The 21,904-nt window shown below is 44.6% G+C and overlaps 1 protein-coding gene across 1 annotated transcript in view; it reads right to left on the bottom strand.

The window, feature by feature from the left end:
* Window positions 1-21,904, bottom strand: part of mrc2 (mannose receptor, C-type 2) — a 262,300-nt gene that overhangs the window by 185,641 nt on the left and 54,755 nt on the right. The window contains exons 2-3 of the mRNA XM_068013057.1: window positions 11,330-11,713; window positions 308-481 (exon numbers count right to left, since the gene is read on the bottom strand). Of these exons, the coding sequence (XP_067869158.1) occupies window positions 308-481; window positions 11,330-11,713 (558 nt within the window). The remainder of the gene's footprint in view (window positions 1-307; window positions 482-11,329; window positions 11,714-21,904) is intronic.

A 21,904-nucleotide genomic window follows, 5' to 3' on the forward strand; every position in this document is an offset into this window, starting at 1 on the left:
TCATAAAATCTTCCTGATTAGTCATCAGTTGACTCTTGGGAAACTATATTTAAAAAATAAAATCCCTTATTGACAAATAGGGAACTTGACTTTGGCCTGGGACTGAGTCTGAGGGACACTCAGCCATCTGTCATTTATACTTACTAAATAAAAACAATTTTTTGAAAAAGGATAGACTTTGTTAAAAATAGAATCCATATGTGAAAAAAGAAATCCCAGAATATTTGACCTGAATTCCAGGTCCTATTTGTGCCAACCACAGGGACTGCCCTCCCTCTGCCCTCTTTAAACACTGAAGCTCACTTACTTTTAACGGGACAGAATCCCCAGCTTTCATCCAACCCATAATCTACTGTTGTTGCACACCAGAGGTGGCCATCCTCTCGACCGATGCTGGTGCAATCATGGTACCACTGGCTGTCGTACATAAACGGGATGGTGCATGGCTTCCCATGAGAGTTTCCCTGGATAGTGTAAATTTCTAAAGGAAAGAAAATATATAGTTATGAGAAAAAAGGGGTAACATTTCGTGACACCCATAAGTCCCAGAACGGAGATGATTGGCCAGTTCCCCCGTCAATCACTCCTTTAAGAGACTGGGATTGGTTTTACGCACATATTTTAACCATCTGCAACTGACAGTATTGGAGAAATAATTCTACTGTACTCAAGATACTTTACTGTATCTTGGTCAAGAGTTCAGAGTCTCCAAATTAAAACCATGGCTGGAATTTTACACCCCCCAAACAAGCAGGCTGGTGGTGGGGGGGGGGGGGGGGCAGTCGGAGGCGGGGTGGGGGGGCATGTAATTGAGTACGAGGTGGGGGGAGGTGGGGGGCCTTACCGAAGCCCCTCCCATCCCATTGCCAATTTACATGGGGTGGCAGCGACAAGAAACGGCCCGCCACCCCAGGCCAATCAAAGCCCTTAAGTGGCCAATTAACTGGCACTTAAGGGCCTCTGCCCACCACCACGGGTATTCTACCCTTGGCTGGTGGGTGGCTGAGGCCTCAGAAAGCCAGCCTGATGAAGGCAAGTGGCCTTCTTGCAGGCTGGGGGGTGACCCTCCTGATCGGGCACCCTGTGCCCCATGGTGGGCAGCTTCCGAAGTCCCAACTGCCCCCTTGCCTCGCTGGGGCCCGACCAATTGTCTCCAGTGAGGCCCTAAAGACATACCTTTTTTCCAGGGCCATCCTTCATCTTCTTCTGAAGGCTGGGCACTGCTGGGACTAAGAGCTGCCGGCCCGCTGATTGGCCAGCAGCTCCATTGGGCGAGATGTCCTGCCTCAAGGAGGTGCAAGTCCCACCCAAAAACAATTAAGGGCATGGGGAGCATAAAATTCGGTCTGGCTCCCCAGGCTCAGTGGAGGTGGACTCGCCACCGACTTTTCGACTGGTGAACGGGCACCCCCCCCGCCCTATGGAAAATTCCAGCCCATAAGTCCTGCCCCCATCTCCAACTCTTTGGCTGACAGTGTCGTCAATAGTTTGCTAAAAATAAATACCTCAAATCTGAAACAAAAATGCAAAGTGGTGGAAACACAGAACAATGTATGTCAGATATTCTATCTTTTTAAAAAAAATATTAACAGTCTTTCTTACTCCAATAAAGTTATTTAGAAAGATGTGGGTTAATTAAAGGTAATATGGCAGGGATTTGTAAAAGGCAAATCACATCTGAAAAATCATTTGAAAGCTGAGGAAAGAAGTTATGCTAAACCTTTACAAATCAATGGTAAGGCCTCACCTGGAGTAGTGTGTCCAATTCTGGGCGCCACACTTCAGAACGGGTGCAGAGGAGATTTGCCAGAATGTTAACAGGTGTTAAGAACAAGGCAGGAGTCATGCACTGTTAATTCAGTCCCACTACTCCACAGGTCATAGCATATCAAATAAAGTTTCCCACCCACCGCAGACCAGCCAAATTAAACATTATATTTTCCCCCCAGAATAAAGCACACCAAATGAGATTTCTTTAAACAACAACAATAACATTAACTAATTATTAGATAAGAAATAATAGGTCTTAACTACTAACGAAATACATCTATACGTGAAAAATATCCTTATTCCCTTAACCCTCATGCACATATATACATTCAAAAAGAAACAGTTAACCAGTTTCAAAAGGGGGTTTTGGGTTATAACTGCTTCTTAGGGATAGAAGGAATAAAAAAATACATGAGGTTCACGTTCTGGTAGGATGTTTTCGATACAGTGAGGTGCCCCAGAGTCGAATAGTCGGATGCCACTCGAAGTCTCTCCAGGCGAGGTTGATGAACAGTCTGTGATGGGTGGGTGTTCATGGCAATTTAACTGCAACATGTCTTCCATCAGGGTGTAGCAACAGGTCTGCTTGGGAAGCAGCAGTCTAGCAGTCGAAGAATTCTTCAGATTTCAGGATTTTCTTCGAACACAGGAGGCAGCTGGAATCTCAATGGATGCAGAAATTCTTCAGAGATTGGAGGCAATGGGAATGTGTCACCTTTCAAATGCAGGATCCTTTTTAAGAGATGCGAGTCTCCTTTACAGAGGGGTTGCACTTTTCTTGGTCTTTTCTCTCTGGCCACAGGCAGATCAAACAAAGATTTCAAAATGCCTGCTCTTTGTCCAATTCACAGGCTTTTAAAGTGTCCAAAGTGAAAAAAAGCACCTTCCTGAACATGGTCATATGTCAAGTGTCTCTCCCTTGTCACTCAAGCTGCTCAGAAGGAAGGTCAAACCCCTGTGATTTCCTTGAAACTGCTGACTTCCTGTCCTTTTACAAATTTAACTTCCTTTCAAAACACCCATAAAGTACAACTCTTTGCTCCGCACTTCTTTTCAAAACATTGCTGGAATTCCATTTAGTTTTGCAGGTGTCCTTCACTGAGCAAAATCCTTCTTTCATTTTTTTTTGAAACACATAGAAGTCCAAAATTTTAGTACAAAAATAAAACCTTTTGTGACACAGGGATAAGGGATTTCTGTTAAGTGGAGAGATCAGAGAAGCTAGGGTTGTTCGCCAGAGAGTAGAAGTGATTGTGGGGAGATTTAATAGAGGTGTTCAAAATTATGAAGGGTTTTGATGGACTAAATAGGGCAAAACTGTTTCCATTGGTAAGCGGGTTGTTAAATAGATGACATGGATTTAAGATAATTGGCAAAATAGCTAGAGGGGAGCTGAGGAGAATTTATTTATGCAGTGAGTTACATGGTCTGGAGTGCACTGCCTGAAAGGGTGGTTGAAGCAGATTTAATGGTAACTTGCAAAATAAAATTAGATAACTATTTGAAGAGAACACACTTACAGGGCTATAGGGAAAGAGCAGGAGAGTGGGATGAATTGGACAACTCTTTCAAATAGCCAGTACAGAATCAAAGACAATGGACTAAATGGCTTCCTGCTGTACTGTTATTTTTTGAGAGATGTGCTGCTTGAGAAAAGAATTGCAATTTTGTACATATGGATTTTCAAAAAGTGTTTGATAAAGAAGCTTGTTGGTAAAAATTAAAACATGTGGAATTAAACCAAGTTTGGTAGTATGGATAGGAAGTTGGACAGAAAACTGGAAGTTAATGATTACTAAAAAAATTCCACTTGAGGGATGTAAACAATAGTGTCCCCTAGTGTTGGGATCATTACTCTGGACCTGCATACAAGAGGCACAATGTCATAGTCTTGACTTCAGGGATTTTAAATACCCGAATATAGAGTGGGATAGACTGGGATAGTAGTACTGCAAAGGACAGAGAGGGGGAAAGAGTTTAAGTTGATTCAGGAGAAATTTCTTGATCAGTCTGTTTCCAACCCAATGAGGAAGAAGGCTTTGCTGAATCTGGTTCTGGGAAATGAGGTGGATCAACTGTCAGTAGGGGAACATTTAGGGAAAAGTGATGATAGTATCATAAGGTTTTTAGATTATCTATGGAAAAGGACAAGGAGCAATCTATACTAAAAAAATAGTTAATTGGAAGAGGACCAATCTGAGTGGGGTGAGAATGCATCTGTTCCAGGTAAATTGGAAGCAAAGATTGGCTGGCAAAACTAAACCTGAATAATGGGCTGCCTTTAAAGAGGAAATGGTTCGGGTACAGTTGAGGTACATTCCCAGAAGGGGGAAAGGTAGGGCAATCAAAGCCAGAGCCCTCTGGATGATGAAAGATGGAAAGTAAGATGAAGCAGAAAAAGGATGCGTATGATAGATGTCAGGCTAATAATACAAGTGAGAACCATGCTAAATATAGTTAAGTTTAGAGGGGCAGTGAAAAAGGACACAAGAGAGGCAAAGAGAGAGTACAAGAAGAGACTGGCAGCCAACTTAAAAGGGAATCCAAAAGTCTTCTATAGGCATATTAATAGTAAAAGGGTAGTAAGAGGAGGGGTGGGACCAATTAGGGACCAAAAAGGAGATTTACACATAAAGGCAGAGGACACGGCTGAGGTACTAAATGAGTACTTTATATCTGTCTTTATCAAGGAGGAGGATGCTGCCAAAGTCAAAGTGAAAGAGGAAGTAATTGAGGCACTAGATGGGCTAACAATTGATAAAGAGGAGGTACTAGAAAGGCTGGCTGTACTTAAAGCTGATAAATCACCAGGAGCAGATGGCTGCATCTGAGGCAGTATGGATATGAAACTGGCAGAGTGACAGAAAACAGACAGTGGTAGAGAACATACTGGAGGAAGGCATACAATGGGGTTCCCCAGGGGGTCAGTATTAAGATCACTGTTCTTCTTGATCTATATCAATGAACTAGGCTTGGTGTACAGGGCACAATTTCAAAATTTGCAGGTGACTCAAAACTTGGAAGTTTAGTGAACAATGGGGAGGATAGTGTGAGACTTCAAGAGGACATAAGACAGGCTGATGGAATGGGCGGACACATGGTGATGAAATGTAATGCAGAGTTGTGTGAAGTGATACATTTTGGTAGGAAGAATGAGGGAAAGCAATATAAAATAAAGGATACAGTTCTAACAGGAGTGCAGGAACGGAAGGACCTGGGGGTGTATGTGCACAAAACATTGAAGGTGGCAGGGCAAATTGTGAAAGTGGTTAATAAAGCATACAAGATCCTGGGTTTTATAAATAGAGGCATAGAGTACAAAAGCAAGAAAGTTATGATGAACCATTATAAGACACTGGTTTGGTCTCAACTGGAGTATTGTGTCCAGTTCTGGGCACTGCACTTTAGGAAGGATGTGAAAGCTTTAGAGAGGGTGCAGAAAAGATTTACAGGATTGGTTCCAGGGATAAGGGACTTCAGTTTTGTGGATAGATTGGAGAATCTGGGGTTGTTCTCCTTAAAGAAGAGAACGTCAAGAGGAGATTTGATAGTTGCATTCAAAATCATGAGGGATCTAGACTAAATAGATAGGAAGAAACTGTTCCCGTTGGCAGAAGGGTCAAGAACCACAGGAAACAGATTTTAAGTGACTGACAAAAGAATCAATAGCGACATGAGGATTTTTTTTTTACACTGTGAGTGGTTAGGATCTGGATTGCACTGCGTGAGAGTGTGGTGGAGGCAGATTATATCGTGTCTTTCAAAAAGGAAAAAGAAATCCAGGGCTAGGGGAAAGGGCAGGCGAGTGTGACTAGCTAAATTGCTCTTTCAGAGAGCCAGTACAGGCTTGACAGGCCAAATGGCCTCCTGTGCTGTAACAATTCTATGATTCTATTCTATGATTCTATGATACTTTGCAGATGACATAAAATAAGGTGCAAAAAGGATTGTAAGCAACTTCAGGAGCGCACAGACAGGCTAGTAGTTCGGACAAAAGCAAAATACTGCAGATGCTGGAAATCCGAAATAAAAGCATAAAATCCTGGAGACACTCAGCAGGCCAGGCAGCATCTGCAGAGAGGAGAGTTAATGTTTCAGGTCAATGACCTTTCGTCAGAACTGATGAGGAAAGGTCATCAACCTGAAATGTTAACTCTAGTCGTTTGAGCAAATGGATGTCGGAGAAAATTTGACATGGAGAAATGTGAGGTGAAACTTTTTGCGAGGAAGAATAAGGAAAGAATATATATATGAAATGATCAAACTTTAAAGCTAGAGGCGCAGAACGACTCAGGGATTCAGGTAGACTAATCTTTAGAAGTGGGATAAAAACTTGAAACTGTGAAACAAAAAATGGATATGGGATCTTAGATTTATTAATAGAGGTAGAGAGTACAAAATTAAGGAGGGAACGCTAACTCATTGGGTAGGCTGCAGTTGGAGTATTGTGTCCAGTTTTGGATGCCTTACTTTATAGGAAGGCTTCAAGGCCATGGACAGGGTACAGAGGAGATGCTACCAAGGATGAAAGGCTTTAGTTGAGAAACTGGGGTTCTTTTGATTAGAATGATTAAGAGAAGAGATGATCGAAGTGGTCAAAATAATGATAGGTTTTCCCGATTTACTTTGTCAAAACTTATTTGCACTGGTCAGTGCACCACAAACTACAGGGCATAGGTTTAACACCAAGAAAACGACGAAGGAAAAGATAAAGGATTTTTTATTTATGCCGAGGGTCATTAGGGCATGCAAGCAGAATCTATAAAATTTTTAAAAGGGAAGTAGATAAACATTTGAAAAGCCTTTAGGATCTTGCAGATATCTGGCACAGACGTGATTGGTTAAATAGCCTCCTTCTCTGCTGTGCAATTCTATGATTCTTTGAAGCAACATCCAAGTATTGAGAGAAGGAACAGGACTGATCTGGTTTTGCCAGGCGGGGTTCTTGGGGCCTTTACCTTCTTGCCACCGAGGTTAAAAGACCGGCGGCGGGTGGAGGCTCTTAAGTGGCAGTTAATTGGCCACTTAAGGGCCTTGATTGGCCTGTGGCAGGTGGACCGTTTCTCGCCACCACTGTGCGTAAAATTGCAGTGGAGGCAGGAAGGGGTTAGGAACACCACCCCCCCCCCCCCCAAACCCCTGCCTCCCACTCACTTTTACACCACCCATCCCCCCTCCCCCCCGCCACCAGCCTGCTCGTTTTGGGTGCCATAAAATTCCAGCCAATACGACAAATAGCTTTCCAATAAAAATACAGAGGCCCCATGTTGAAAAAAATGTTAAAAGTCAGGAAATTATAAGGTCGTAACTTAATTAAAGGATTTGGATGATTTCTATATAGAATAATGGATTTCCAGTGAGAAAAGTCTCCCGACTGGGTTCTAATGACTGGATCTGAACCTCAGGATTGACTATTGGCATTAATTTACTCAGGAGGTAAAACAGCGTGTAACAGAGAGATCCCAGGATCAGTTGAGTTTCTTCCCTTTAGTTGATGTGGGGGCGAAGATAGAATCAGTTTCACCTGACATTGGACAAAAACCATTATTGTTCTCAGGTATCAGATTGCCAGGCCAACACACAGTGGGGGGAATTTTATGATCTCCCCCACTGGTGGGGAAGGATGGATCAGCAGTCACAGTCCTTACACACTGAAACAGAGGGGGGTGGACAGCTATAAGAGAAACTGTGGACAGAAGAAAATTTGTGTCTTCCTGCTTAATTTCTGAAAGTAAAATCAGGTCAAAACTGAAACAGAATTTTCATCCGCACTGTGTTGACCTTGTATGACCTGCTTACTGAAGCCAGGAGGGTTAACCATTAGACCAGTTTCGACATTCAAACCATCTCAAAAATCCGCAGTTAATCTGAGTAGCTGCCCAATTTCCACTCCATCAAATACACTTCCTCAATGGGGTGCCCTAATATCATTGTGGAGAAGAGGTGGGCTATAGGTCCAAAGCATTCAGCAACTCCTATGCCATAAGGCAGCAGGGCTAAGCGATCCCACAACCAACAGATAAGATCTAAGCTCTGCAGTCCTGCCACATCCAGTCATGAATGGTGGTGGACAATTAAACAACTGACAGGAGGAGGAGGCTCCACAAATATCCTCATCCTCAATGATGGGGGTGCCCCGCACATCAATGCAAAAGACAAGGCTGAAGCATTTGCATCCATCTTCAGCCAGAAGTGTCAAGTGGACAATCCATCTCGGCTTCCTCCTGAGGTCCCCAGCATCACAGATGCCAGTCTTCAGTCAATACGATTCACTCCACGTGATATCAAGAAATGGCTGAAGCCACTGGATACTGCAAAGGCTATGGGCCCTGACAACATTCTGGCAATAATACTGAAGACTTGTGCTCCAGAACTAGCCACGCCCCGAGTCAAGCTGTTCCAGTACAGCTACAACACTGGCATCTACCCGGCAATGTGGAAAATTGTCCAAGTATATCCTGTGCACAAAAAGGAGCACAAATCCGACCCTGCCAATTACCGCCCTATCAGTCTACTCCCAATCATCAGTAAAGTGATGGAAGGTGTTGTCGACAGTGCTATCAAGTGGCACTTGTTCAGCAATAACCCACTCACTGATGCTCAGTTTGGGTTCCACCAGGGCCACTCAGCTCCTGGCCTTATTATAGCTTTGGTCCAAACATGGAGAAAAGAGCTGAACTCTAGAGGTGTGGTGAGAGTGATTGCCCTTGACATCAAGGCAGCATTTGACCGATTAGGGCATCAAGTAGCCCTAGCAAAACTGAAGTCAATGAGAATTGGGGGGAAAACTCTCCGCTGGTTGGAGTAATACCTAGCGCAAAGGAAGATGGTTGTGGTTGTTGGAGGTCAATCATCTCAGTCTCAGGACATCACTGCAGGAGTTCCTCAAGGTAGTGTCCTAGGCCCAACCATCTTCAGCTACTTCATCAGTGACCTTCCCTCCATCATAAGGTCAGAAGTGGGGATGTTCACTGATGATTGCATAATGTTCAACACCATCCGCGACTCCTCAGATATTGAAGCAGCCCCTGTCCAGATGCAGCAAGACCTGGACAACAATCTGGCTTGGGCTGATAAGTGGCAAGTAACATTCCACCATACAAGTGCCAGGCAATGACCATCTCAAACAAGAGAGAATCTAACCATCTCCCCTTGACATTCAATGACATTACCATCGCTGAATCTCCCACTATCAACATCCTAGGGGCTACCATTGACCAGAAACTAAAGTGGATCAGCCACATAAATGCTGTGGCTGCAAGAGCAGGTGAGAAGCTGGGAATTCTGCGGCGAGTAACTCACCTCCTGACTCCACAATACCTGTCCACCATCTACAAGGCACAAGTCAGGAGTGTGATGGAATACTCTCCACTTGCCTAGATGTGTGCAGCTCCAACAACACTCAAGAAGCTCAACACCATCCAGGACAAAGCAGCCTGCTTGATTGGCCTCCCATTCACCACCTGAAACATTCACTCCCTTCACCGGCGCATAGTGGCAGCAGTGCGTACCATCTACACGATGCATTGCAGCAACTCACCAAGGCTCCTTCGACAGCAGCCTCCAAATCCACAACCTCTACCACCTAGGAGGACAAGGGCAGCAGATGTATGGGAACACCACCACCTGCAAGTTCCCCTCCAAGTCACACACCATCCTGACTTGGAACTATATCACCGTTCCTTCACTGTCGCTGAGTCTAAATCCTGGAACTCCCTTACTAACAGCACTGCAGGTGTACCTAAACCCCATGGACTGCAGTGGTTCAAGAGGGCAGCTCACCACCACCTTCTCAAGGGCAATTAGGGATGGGCAATAAATGCTGGCATAGCCTGTGATACCCACATCCCCGAACAAATTAAAAAAAAAAGATTAACCTGTTCACATCAATTTGGAGGTCTACAGCTCCGCCATTCTACATGTTGGTTCAGTTTTCTGACATTGTCAGTGACTCCACCACAACCCATGTCCCCGCTCTCCACACCCACAAAACCCACACAGCAGTGCCAGATCCTCTATTTTTGCAGGCTCACTCCTTTTCAAGTGCAGTAGAAGCTTAATGAGTGTGTGGAGACTGGGGTTGAACTCTTAAAAGAAGCATCCCTCTTTCGGATGAGACATTAAAGCCCTGTCTGCTTTCTCATATGGATGTAAAAGATCCTATGGCACTATTATGAAGAACAGCAGGAGAGATTCCCCACCCGTGCCCTAGCCAATATTTATCCCTCAACCCACATCACAAGAACAGATCACCTGGTCATAAACACATTGCTATTTGCAGGAGCTTGTTGTGTGCAAACTGACTGCTGTATTTCCTACACTACAACAGTTTCCCAATTACCAGGACAGTGCCGCTGAGTTCAAATTGTTTGGCAAATCTAGAACTGTGTCCGAACAATCTCATGGCTGCACATGGTGTTGTCCAGCCCCTCCTCTTCCCAAAAAAAACTTTTGCCAGACAGTTCTTTTTCACTAAGATTAGCTTCTCAATGTACCGAGCAAAAAGCAATGCAAAGTCCTGTGATCGGGCCAATGGAATGAGGCAAATTCTGTTTCTACAACAACAACTACATGCATTAATATAGCACCTTTAATGCTACACAAGAGCATTTTCAGACATGACACAATAGTAATCCAGAGGCCTGGATTCATAATCTAGAGAACGTGAGCTCAAATTCCACCACGGCAATTTGAGAACTTGAACTCAAATTAAAAATAAAACCTGGAAACAAAAGGTTGGCCTCAGTATGAAACTGTCAGATTGTCATAAAGAAGCCAACTGGTTCGCTAACGTCCTATAGGGGAGGAAACCTGCTGTCCTTACCCGGTCTGACCTATATATGACTCCATTCATACACCAACATGATTGACTCTCAACTGCCCTCTGAAGTGGCAGTCAGGTGCATCAAATCTGCAATAAATGCAGTGGTTCAAGAAGGTGCCCCATTACCACCTTCTCAAGGCAACTAGCAATGGGCAATAAATGCCGGTCTTGCCAGTGACGCCCACATCTTGAGAATGATTAAAGAAACAAATACCAGGATAATTACTGTGTTTTGGAGACCGCATTCCACAATTCTACCATTTATAAATGGGCTTTATGGCATGTGGCGGTATGCTGTCTGAATTTCATTTATAATACATGAGTTTAAGGGAATTTTGGTGTATTTTGGAATCCACTTGCAACACTCTCCACTTCTCTGTGAAATTGCAAACCAGCTGCCTCTGGGTTTTCCTGGTGTCCTGGTCGACATTTAAGCAAATTGGCCACCGTGTTTTCCTGCATTCCAACAGTGACGACATTTCAAAAGTACTTCATTGACTAAAACACTTTGGGACCTCCCGAGGCGTGAAAGGCGCTATATAAATGTGAGGCTTCTTTCAGTGGTCCTGCCTGTGCTGTCTAATGTGGTGATGCTCTGGCAAGGTCTGGGAGAGTGAGGCTCTCCCTAGAATTAAGCCAGCCCTAAAGCCTCGCCAATTTAGTGACAACACTGTTGAGTGTAGAGAAGATCCTTCACCATCTAGAACCTAGAGTTTCACTGATATCCAATCTTACCATGATAAGGTCGAGCACACAGGTCCTCGTCAGTGTTGTAAATTCTCCACACATCAGTTGGATCAGTGTTGGGCCCTGGGGTACTGGTTTTACGCTGCCGGTTCAGGAAGCTGCTGAGCTGACTGCCCAGATTGTTACAATGCCATCGCATCTGGGCAGACTCCTGGTCACACTCCATCATACCCAGCGTGGGCACAGTGTCATTCCTCCTCTGGATGCTCAGGCACTGCTTGGATCCGAGGTTAAAGAGTCGCAGTCTGGACACCCATTTCCACTGCTGCTGGTTGGAGCTTTCGTTACAGGACAAAGCCAATCTTACACTGGTGCCCTTGCTCTCCAGGCAGCTCTCTGCTTTCTCACTGTATATCAGAAATATACTGGCATCTGCAAATCAGAAATATATGATTAAGACAAAATACAAGCGCTCATGTGAGGAATCAATGTTCAACAATATCAAACAGATCACAGCAATATAAAATTGTGGGAATGATATATCAACTGTATCTTACACCCAGAGTCCAGTATCATGTGGAAACTTCACTGTTAGCCAGGATTGTAGATACTGCATTGTTGTTTTGAACTGTCAATAGCCATCAGAGCATAGCCAGAGGAGATTATATATTACACATTCCACACCCACACAGCCTACAACAGCATACATACTACACAGAAGAGTGGGATACAGTGATAATTAACAGGGGGATGGGTACAGTGGTCAGATACAAGTTGACTGTACAGGCGATCTGAGCCATCCCAGGTTTCTCCTCAGCAGGGGATGGGTGGGGGGATATAAAATGAAACACAATACTCACATGGACATGGACTAATCCCTGACTGCAAACCCCTAACAATCCGATGAGGAACTGCATTACCAGAAAGTTGTGCAGATCTGTGGGGGCAATTTTAACCTAATCCCCACCCGTGGTGGGAAGCTGAAGGGGTTGGGTCATCCTGCTCTTTTACACCCCACAGGCCCGGCACCCCCCTCACCCCATATTTACTCGACTGACTTTGTCAGACAGCAATATAAGGAGGTTACACGATAAGAGCACAATACACTAAGATTGTTGCTGGGCAGAACGGGGATAAGCCTGTTTGACCCTTCAAGCCCCCTGCATCCTGATCAGGTTGCTGGATCAAAATCCAGGAACTCCCTCCCTAACAGCACTGTGGGTGTACCCACACCAGACAGACTGCAGCAGTTCAAGAAGACAGCTCACCACCACCTTCTCAAGGGCAATTAGGGATGGGCAATAAATGCTGGTCTTGCCAGCGATGCTCCCATCCTGTGAAACAAATCAAAACAATTATTCCATCATGAGCTCCCTTCTCACTCACTAAAATTCATGCCCTTTAAGATAGGGAATCCACAAAACATAAATTCCAACAACAAATCCATGCCATTAATATAAAGAAATAAAGAACCTGTATTTATATAGTTCTTTTCACAACCTCATGACATCACAAAGTGCTTTCCAGCCAATGAAGTATTTTTGAAATGTAGTATCTATTGTAATGTATGAAATGCAGGAGTACCAAGATTCCACGCACAGCAAGATCCCACAAACAGCAATGAGATAAGGACCAGATAATCTGCTTTAGTCATGTTGGTTGAGTGATAAATACTGACCAGGACACAGGGGATAATTCCACCAGAACACTGGGGATAATTCCTCTGCTTTTCTTCACGGAAGTGCCATAGGATCTCTTACGTCCACCTCAGAGGTCAAATGGGGCCTCGGTTTAACATCCCATCCAAAAGAGAGCACCTCTGACAGTACAGCACTCCCTCAACACTACACTGAAGTCTCAGGATAGATTATGTGCTTGAGTTTCTGGACTGTGGCTTAAACCCATAAGTTTCTGACTCAGAGGCGAGAGTGCCACCAACTGAGCAAACAAGGCAGGGTGTAAGTTGGGCACCAACTCAATCCCATCAACATCCTGTTGCACGGGATAGGTTAAAATAACCCCCTCTTCTCCCAATGTGTAAGACACATCTGTCACACTCGATACACTGCAACATTATCGCAGCATTCCTGAGTTAATATCCATTACAGCAGCTTCTGCTCTGCCTATTTATTTGTACATTAGACAGTCCGTTCCCTCTGTTTACACAGCTTATGCTTGAAACAGCTTACTCTTCCCAATGGCTGTCTATATTCTTCAGATATTCCAGATGCAGCCATTAGACTCATTCTATCGCTTCTCTTCTCTAAAAGAACTCCTTATTTGTTTTGGTGCATTTTGCACTATCTAGGTTAAGGGACATTTAAATTTTGGAAACCTAGTCTCAGCCTCGAGTACACACAGATTAAGTATAGTGTGGGGTGGATGTAGAATCTACCCGGTTCTATCAACATGACTAAGCACCAAACCCCAGGGGTGGGGTTGTCAACTCTCCGAGACACTGCTGTGTGCAACCTGGGAGAAAAACTATCATGGGGCATGAAATAAAACTGTGTTCTTTTCACTTTCTTTAAAAACTTTTATAAAAAATATTGGAGATGGGTTAAAAAAAAAGGCAGGTGGGACAGTTGGTGGCGGTAGGTCATTTAATCAAAACCTCCAGGAATACACCCAACCAAAGTTTACAATCCTAACCTCAGGACACTACTATTGCCCTGTTCCAATTCCATTCAGATCCAGTAAAGTGGCTCTATGAGCAAGCCTAATAATTAATGGGGAACCGACGCAATTTTGGGCCATTTCCCAGTGCCCACCTCTCAGGAACTCGATTAAGACCCCCCCAAAATGCATTACACATGGGACAGCCTTTCAGGCTTGATTTATTGCTTTCTTTCTTTCCCTACTGAGACTTCAGCACAAAAGTCTCAGCTGATACTCCAGTGCAGTACTGAGGGAGTGCTGCACTGTCAGAGGTGCCGTTGGTTGGATGAGGCGTTAAACCAAAGCCTGTCTGCCCTCTCAGATGGACATAAAATATAGGCGGACAAGTGTTTTGAAGAGCAGGGCAGTTGTTCCAAGTGTCCTGTCCAACATTTGTCCTTCAACCAGTGTCACTAAAAGAGATATCTTTCTTTCTTTACTGATGAAGAAGATTGTCTCAGCATTGCATCCTCATGGATAGGAAATGCGAGCTTTCATTAGCTAAACATTACAACAGGAAACTAATAGGAATAAACAATGGGGATTTCTGAAGCTGTGCTTGATGTTGATCCAGTTGGCTATATTTTACTTTGTGTCAGTTTGTTTTTTTTATGTTTCAGTTTGCAACTACGTAGTTAGAAGCCTCCTGCCAAGGGGTTGGGTTCCTCCCTCTAGCTTTATGTTGCTAGAAGATGTGGGCTCCTGAAAACACAGCTCTTTGTTAAAAAGGGACACTGTCACCCAGGGTTGCCAATTTTGGTCGGAGGTATTCCTGCAGGTTACATCCTATGAACTCCTATCTCCAACTGCCCAGCCACTGCACTCCCACCATTGGTCACCTTGCACGCCCATCCTCGTGGTGTCCCACCTTCCCATGCCAACTGGAAAGCAAACGCACTCTTCATTACTTGATTGGATGAATCTTGACCATCACAAAATAGCTAGTTTTCCAATCTTCAATATTTTTATAAAAGTGTCCGAAGAAAATGAAAAAGAGCCCACAATATTTTTTAATGCTCCTAGGATTTTTATCCTGGGTTGTTTGCAGCAGATGAATTCCTGGAGACTCCCGGGTAATGCTGGAGGATTGGCAACCCCTACCGCTACTTCATTACAAAACCACATTGTTTGTAGCATTTGTAAACAAAGGCATGGGCAATAAAAAGAAGTCAATGATATCATAAAGGTTCCCAACTCTCACAAAATGTCCTGGATTCTCCAGGAATTAAAGATTCAAATGACTTGGATATTGGAATACAGAGTAAAATTTTAAAATTTGCCCATGATACCACAATTCATTTCATGGACACTCCAACACAAGAGAAAAACAAAAGGGGAATTTTAAAAAATTTGTGATGGGAAAAAGGTTGTTTGACTAGCAGTATCAGTCAATGAAGAGTCTGTTTGAACATAGAACATAGAACAGAACAGCACGGTACAGGCCCTTCGGCCCACGATGTTGTGCCGAACCTTGCTTCGCAATTGGCAGCGGGAAGGCGACCAATGTCGGTCAGAGATCATGTGATGAAACCCTGAGAAAACACCACCCCCAGAAGCGAGAGAAAACTGTGGATACTGTAAACTGCATGTGTTTTTCAGGGTTAGCAGCTTCAAACTTGCTTCCAGGCCAAGCTGAAATTGTAGCCTCTGTTAAACAAATAAAGCCAATCCAGGAAAACAGATAGCTTGAGTGGCTTCATTGCATCACAGGAGTGGCTCTTTGGTGATAAGCAAATTTAAATAGATTGTCTGTATCCCTCCCAAGGGGCAAGAGATAAGACATCCATCTCCATACCATTTGGTAGCCAGGTAGAGTAGCTTTGGTTTTGGAGAGCAGGTCTGGAGCTTGATGTTAGCTACCGCTGCTGCGATGAAGAACATGCTGAAGGACTTAGTAGCACAGAGGGTTATTCGTCCACATTATAAATTGGTCTTTGCAGTAATGGTTAAACTGATTCACAAGCATAAACTGGGGAACAGTGACACATAGCGTTACTGAGTGAAATACACTGCAAACTCTCCTTTATCTAGGTATGAGAGGGAGGCGAAAGAGAGAAAAAAAAGAATGGGAGAAAAGGTACATGACACCCCAAAGTATTGCACAGGCAATGAATTATTTCTGAAATGTAGTCACTGTTGTTTTGTTGGAAAACACAGCAGCCAAATTGTGGCAAGTAAGGCCCACAAATAGAAAATTAGATAAACAAACTGATTTTTTGGGGGATGTTGGTGGAAAGAGGAATGCTGATCAGGAGACCGGGAGAACTCCTCACTCTTCTTTTGAATAATGCCGTGGGATCTTTGACATCCTCCCAATGGCAGGCACAGCCTCAATCTGTCTCTTCTGAAAGATGGCACCTCCAACAATGTTACACTCCCTCAGCACTGCATTGCAGTGTCCGCCTAGATTATCGCTTGAAACCACAGATACAAATATGATACTTAAATGTCGACATATTCCTGTTAGACAGCCTAGTTTGACTGGTTAAAGCAATTAGTATCCATACAAACCAGCGAGTCTCAGGCTTGATCCTTTGTCTATGCCAGGTTAGCTGATCTCAGTCAAAGAGTGGCAGCAAGGACGCTAATTGGTCTTAGTGCTCGCAGGTTTCCTATGCCGATCCCTGCTAGAATACATGTGCCCGGAGCAATGGTATGGATTGGATCAGGTGACACACAGCTTGCCAACACTCACCAGAGAGGCTGGCACGTGAAGACCTGTTGCTTGCCTCAGTTGCCTGAGGAAAATCTGCACCTAAATTCTACCTCAGCAAGGAGTCAGATTCTTCAGGAGACAAACTTGATAGAAAAGGACTGTAAAAGTTGGCAATCTGGTCAATGTGAACCTCCAATTCTCCTCGTTTGGTCACAACCCAGCTCCTGGTGGGTGCGAGTTCACAGCAGAAACTGCCCTTAATATTCAGGACGAGGTCAGCAATTTCATTCAGATGGCACTAACATAGAATTTACAGGACAGAAACAGGCTACTCAACCCAGTTGATCTACATAGTGCTCATCTCCACACGAGCCTCCTGCCTCTCCACTAACCACTCTGCTCCCCGTTACTGCTCTATTCCCTTCGCCCTCATGTGTGTACTAAACCTCCCCTTAAATATATCAATGCTTGCTCTGGTTAATGTGGGTACACTTCTGCTGTTTGGGCTGTTGATGAAATTCCACCCTATATCCCAGATTAGATACCTGCTCTCCTTGTCTGCCCCCTTCTGTCCAAAACCCTTATTGGACCCTGCCCAATATTAGCTTTGAAATTAATTGTTGGTAGGCTTTGTAACTAGAAGAGGCATCAGTAGGGCCATTGGACAGCGATAATGTCTCCTGTCTAATTCAAGGCTGAAGATTGGGCTTGCAGTCTTTCTGGTCTGTAAGTCTTAGCCAGTCACCGGTTGAACTCATCAAGGCATCATGGATGCCTGGAGCTACCTGCCAGGTGCTAACACTGGGTGCCCATAGTGGCGAAGTATTCCAACAACGCCTCATAGCTTCTCATATGTGCGGCTGCTTAGTTCAATGGAATCAGGAAGTTATATGTTCAAGCCCAAATCCAAATTTGTACCCCAATACAGCAGAGTTGTTGCTCCATCATCAGAGATACTGTCCCTCAACGGAGACATTACATTGAGGCCCCATCAGCAGATTCCAGTTAATGCAAATGATCTCATGGTCCAATTTGAAGAGTAGGGTGTTCTGGCCTTGTCCTGGTCAACAGCCCCTGCCCCATTCTGCAACCACCAAAAACAGATGAACTGGTGATTTATCTCATTGTTGTCTGTGGGGATCTTGTTGTGTGATAAGTGTCATTTGCTAAATAACACCAATTATTGCTTTTCAAGGTAATTCATTTTACATGTGCTAGTGAGGGTAGGAATAGGTTAACTCTGCTTCTCTTATCACAGATGCTGCCAGACCTGCTGAGTGGTTCCAGCATTTCTTGTTTTTATTTTAGGAATAGGAGGATTAGGCAAATGCATGCGTGGCTGAAGAGCTGGTGTAGGCGGGAGGGCTTCAGCTACTTGGATCATTGGGATCTCTTCTGGTGCAGAGGTGACCTGTACAAGAAGGACGGGTTGCATCTAAACTGGAGGGGGACCAATATCCTTGCAGGGAGGTTTGCTAGTACTACTCGGGAGGGTTTAAACTTTTATGGGCGGCATAGTGGCGCAGTGGTTAGCACCGCAGCCTCACAGCTCCAGCGACCCGGGTTCAGTTCTGGGTACTGCCTGTGCGGAGTTTGCAAGTTTTCCCTGTGACTGCGTGGGTTTCTGCCGGGTGCTCTGGTTTCCTCCCACAGCCAAAGACTTGCAGGTTGATAGGTAAATTGGCCATTGTAAATTGCCCCTAGTGTAGATAGGAGCATGGTGGGGATGTGGTAGGGAATATGAGATTAATGTAGTGTGGAACCTGAGGTGAGCCACCCTCGGACAAGGGGTGTGGGTTTGCCTGGTCAGTATATTTCTCACACTAACTGTTCCTTAGGAATGTGTCATGTCTGGGTGATGAGATAAGAAGAGTGTTGTTGAAGCATAATGTCTCCCTCTGCTATTGCGCTGTACCAGCTGCAAGGCCAATGGCGAGATAGATATGTAAACAAAGGATTGAAAATTACTGTATCTTATTCGTTTAGAGCAAAAACTGAATTGTAATATTATTGGTGCTTTAGAATGCAAATTAAGGATTGAACTATTGTTGTAAGATTATTGGTTGCAGAATAGTATAATTGCCATTGTTTTACTGAAATTCTTCAGAACATCGCACTGAGTCTCAATGTGAGCTCTACTGTGTTTGTTCTCCTTGTGCACAAGTTAATAAAAGTCGGTTGCGAGTACTCCCCGTGCCAAGTTTGATTATTTGACTACAGTTTCTTCAACAGTAGGATTAGTATAAATGGGTGGCTGTTGGTCGGCACAGACTCAGTGGGCCGAAGGGCCTGTTTCAGTGCTGTATCTCTAATTAAATAAATAAATAGTCTTGCAGTGGGGGGTGGGACCCAAAGTAGTAGTCTCTCAGATGAGATAGTTGAGGCAAATGTAGAGGTTAAAGCAAGCAAGTCCAGTAGGCAGGCGGGACAGGACAGGGAGTGTGGAAGGTCTGGTAAGCTAAACTGCATTTACTTGAATGCAAGAAGACTTTTAGCTAAGGCAGATGAACTCAGAGCTTAGATTGGTACATGGGATTGTGATATTACAGCTATTACGGAAATGTGGTTGAGAGATGGGCAGGACTGGCAGCTCAATGTTCCGGGGTACCGATCCTTCCGGCGTGACAGAGGTGGAGGTAAGAGAGGAGGGGGAGTTGATTAGGGAGGACATCACAACAGTATTTAGAGAGGATATCCCGGGGGGAATGTCCAGCGAGGCCATATGGGTAGAACTTAGAAATAAGAAAGGGGTGATCACTTTGATGATATTATACTATTGGCCCCCCCAATAGTCAGAGGGAAGTGGAGGAGCATACATGTAGGGAAATCACAGATAGGTGTAAGAATTATAGGTTTATAATAGTAGGTGATTTTAACTTCCCTAATATTGACTGGGACTGCCTTAGTGCTAAGGGATTAGATGGGGAAGAATTTGTTAAGTGTGTCCAGGATAGTTTTCTGAAATAGTATGTGCATGGCCCAACTAGAGAATGGGCTACACTTGACCTCCTCTTAGGAAATGAGGATGGGCAGGTGGTTGATGTGTCAGTGGGGGTGCACTTTGGGACCAGTGACCATAACTCTATTAGCTTCATGATAGTTATGAAAAAGGATAGGACTGGACCTCAGGTTGAAGTCCTAAATTGGGGGAAGGCTAATTTCGATGGCATCAGACAGGAACTCTCAAAAGTTGAATGGGAGGTCAAGTGAGGCTTTACAGGTAAAGGGATGTCTGGCAAGTGGGAGGCTTTTAAAAGTGAGATAGGCAGAGTTCAGGGCCGGCATGTTCCTGTTAGATGGAAGGGCAAGACTGGCAAGTTTAGGGAACCTTAGTTGACAAGGGATATTGAGGGTCTGGTCAGGACAAAGAAGGAGGCATATGTCAGGTATAGGCAGCTGGGATCGAGCGAGTCCCTTGAGGAGTATGGGGGATGTAGGACTACACTTAAGAAGGAAATTAGGAGGGCGAAAAGGGGCCATGAGATTTCCCTGGCAGATAAGATAAAGGAGAATCCTAAAAGATTCTATAAGTATATTAAGAGTAAAAGGGTAGCTAGGGAGAGAGGTCCCCTTAAGGATCAGTGTGGTAATCTATGTGTGGAGCCATGGGAAATGGGTGAGGTCTTAAATGAATATTTCTCGTCCGTATTTACCGTGGAGAAGGTCATGGAAGCTAGTAAGTTCTAGGGAGGGAACACCGATATCCTGGAGCATATCAATATTACAAAGGAGGATGTGTTGGAGGTTTTGAAGTGCATTAAGGTGGGTAAATCTCCAGGGCCTGACCAGGTGTATCCTAGGATGCTATGGGAAGCAAGGGAGCAGATTGCTGGGGCCCTGGCAGAGATTTTTGCATCAGCGTTAGCCACGGGTGAGGTACCGGAAGACTGGAGGATAGCTAATGTTGGGCCTTTATTTAAGAAGGGTAGTAGGGATAAGCCAGGGAACTACAGGCTGGTGAGCCTTACATCAGTGGTGGGAAAGTTATTGGAAGGGATTCTGAGAGACAGGATGCATCTGGAAAGGCATGGTCTGATTAGGCAGAGTCAGCATGGCTTTGTGCATGGGAAATCATGTCTCACGAATTTGATTGAGTTTTTCGAGGAGGTGACCAAGAGGATTGACGAGGGCAGGGCGATGGACATCGTCTACATGGACTTTAGCAAGGCCTTTGACAAGGTACCGCATGGTAGGCTGGTCCAGAAGGTTCGAACACATGGGATCCAGGGTGAGCTAGCCAATTGGATACAAAATTGGCTTGGTGATAGGAGGCAGAGGGCGATAGTGGAGGGTTGTTTTTCAGATTGGAGGCCAGTGACCAGCGGTGTGCCGCAGGGATCGGTGCTGGGCCCTCTGTTGTTTGTCATATATATTAATGACTTGGATGTGAATGTAAGGGGCACGATTAGTAAGTTTGCAAATGACACCAAAATTGGTGGTATATTAGACAGTGAAGAAGGTTGTCTGAGGTTATAACAGGATATAGATCAACTGGGAAAGTGGGCAAGGGAGTGGCAAATGGAATTTAACGCAGACAAGTGTGAAGTGATGCATTTTGGGAAGTTAAACCAGGGCAGGACATATACAGTGAATGGCAGGGCCCTGGGGAGTATTCTTGAGCAGAAAGACCTTAGGGGTGCAAGTACATAGTTCCCTGAAAGTAGCAACACAGGTAGACAGGGTGGTGAAGAAGGCATATGGCATGCTTGCCTTCATCGGCCGAGGCAGTGAGTATAAGAGTTGGGATGTCATGTTACAGTTGTACATAACGTTGGTTAGGCCGCATTTGGAGTACTGTGTGCAGTTTTGGTCGCCGCACTACAGGAAAGATGTGATTAAGCTAGAGAGGGTGCAAAAAAGATTCACAAGAATGTTGCCTGGTTTGGAGGGCTTGAGTTATAAAAAGAGATTGGACAGGCTGGGTCTGTTTTCCCTGGAGCGAAGGAGGCTGAGAGGGGACATGATAGAGGTATATAAAATGATGAGAGGCACAGATAGGGTAGATAGCCAGAGTCTGTTTCCCATGGTAGGGGTGACTAAAATTAGAGGGCATAGATTTAAGGTGAGAGGGAGGAGGTTTAACCGGGATCAAAGAGGTAAATTTTTCACACAAAGAATAGTGGGTATCTGGAATGAGCTGCCAGAGGAGGTGGTGGAGGCAGGAACAGTAGCGACATTTGAGAGGCATCTGGACAGGTACTTGAATGAGCAAGACATAGAGGGATATGGAATTAATGCAGGCAGGTGGGATTAGTATAGATAGGCATTATGGTCGGCATGGACGCGGTGGGCCGAAGGGCCTGTTTCTA

This window comes from Heterodontus francisci, chromosome 33 (assembly GCF_036365525.1).
Source record: "Heterodontus francisci isolate sHetFra1 chromosome 33, sHetFra1.hap1, whole genome shotgun sequence".
Lineage (NCBI taxonomy): Eukaryota > Metazoa > Chordata > Chondrichthyes > Heterodontiformes > Heterodontidae > Heterodontus > Heterodontus francisci.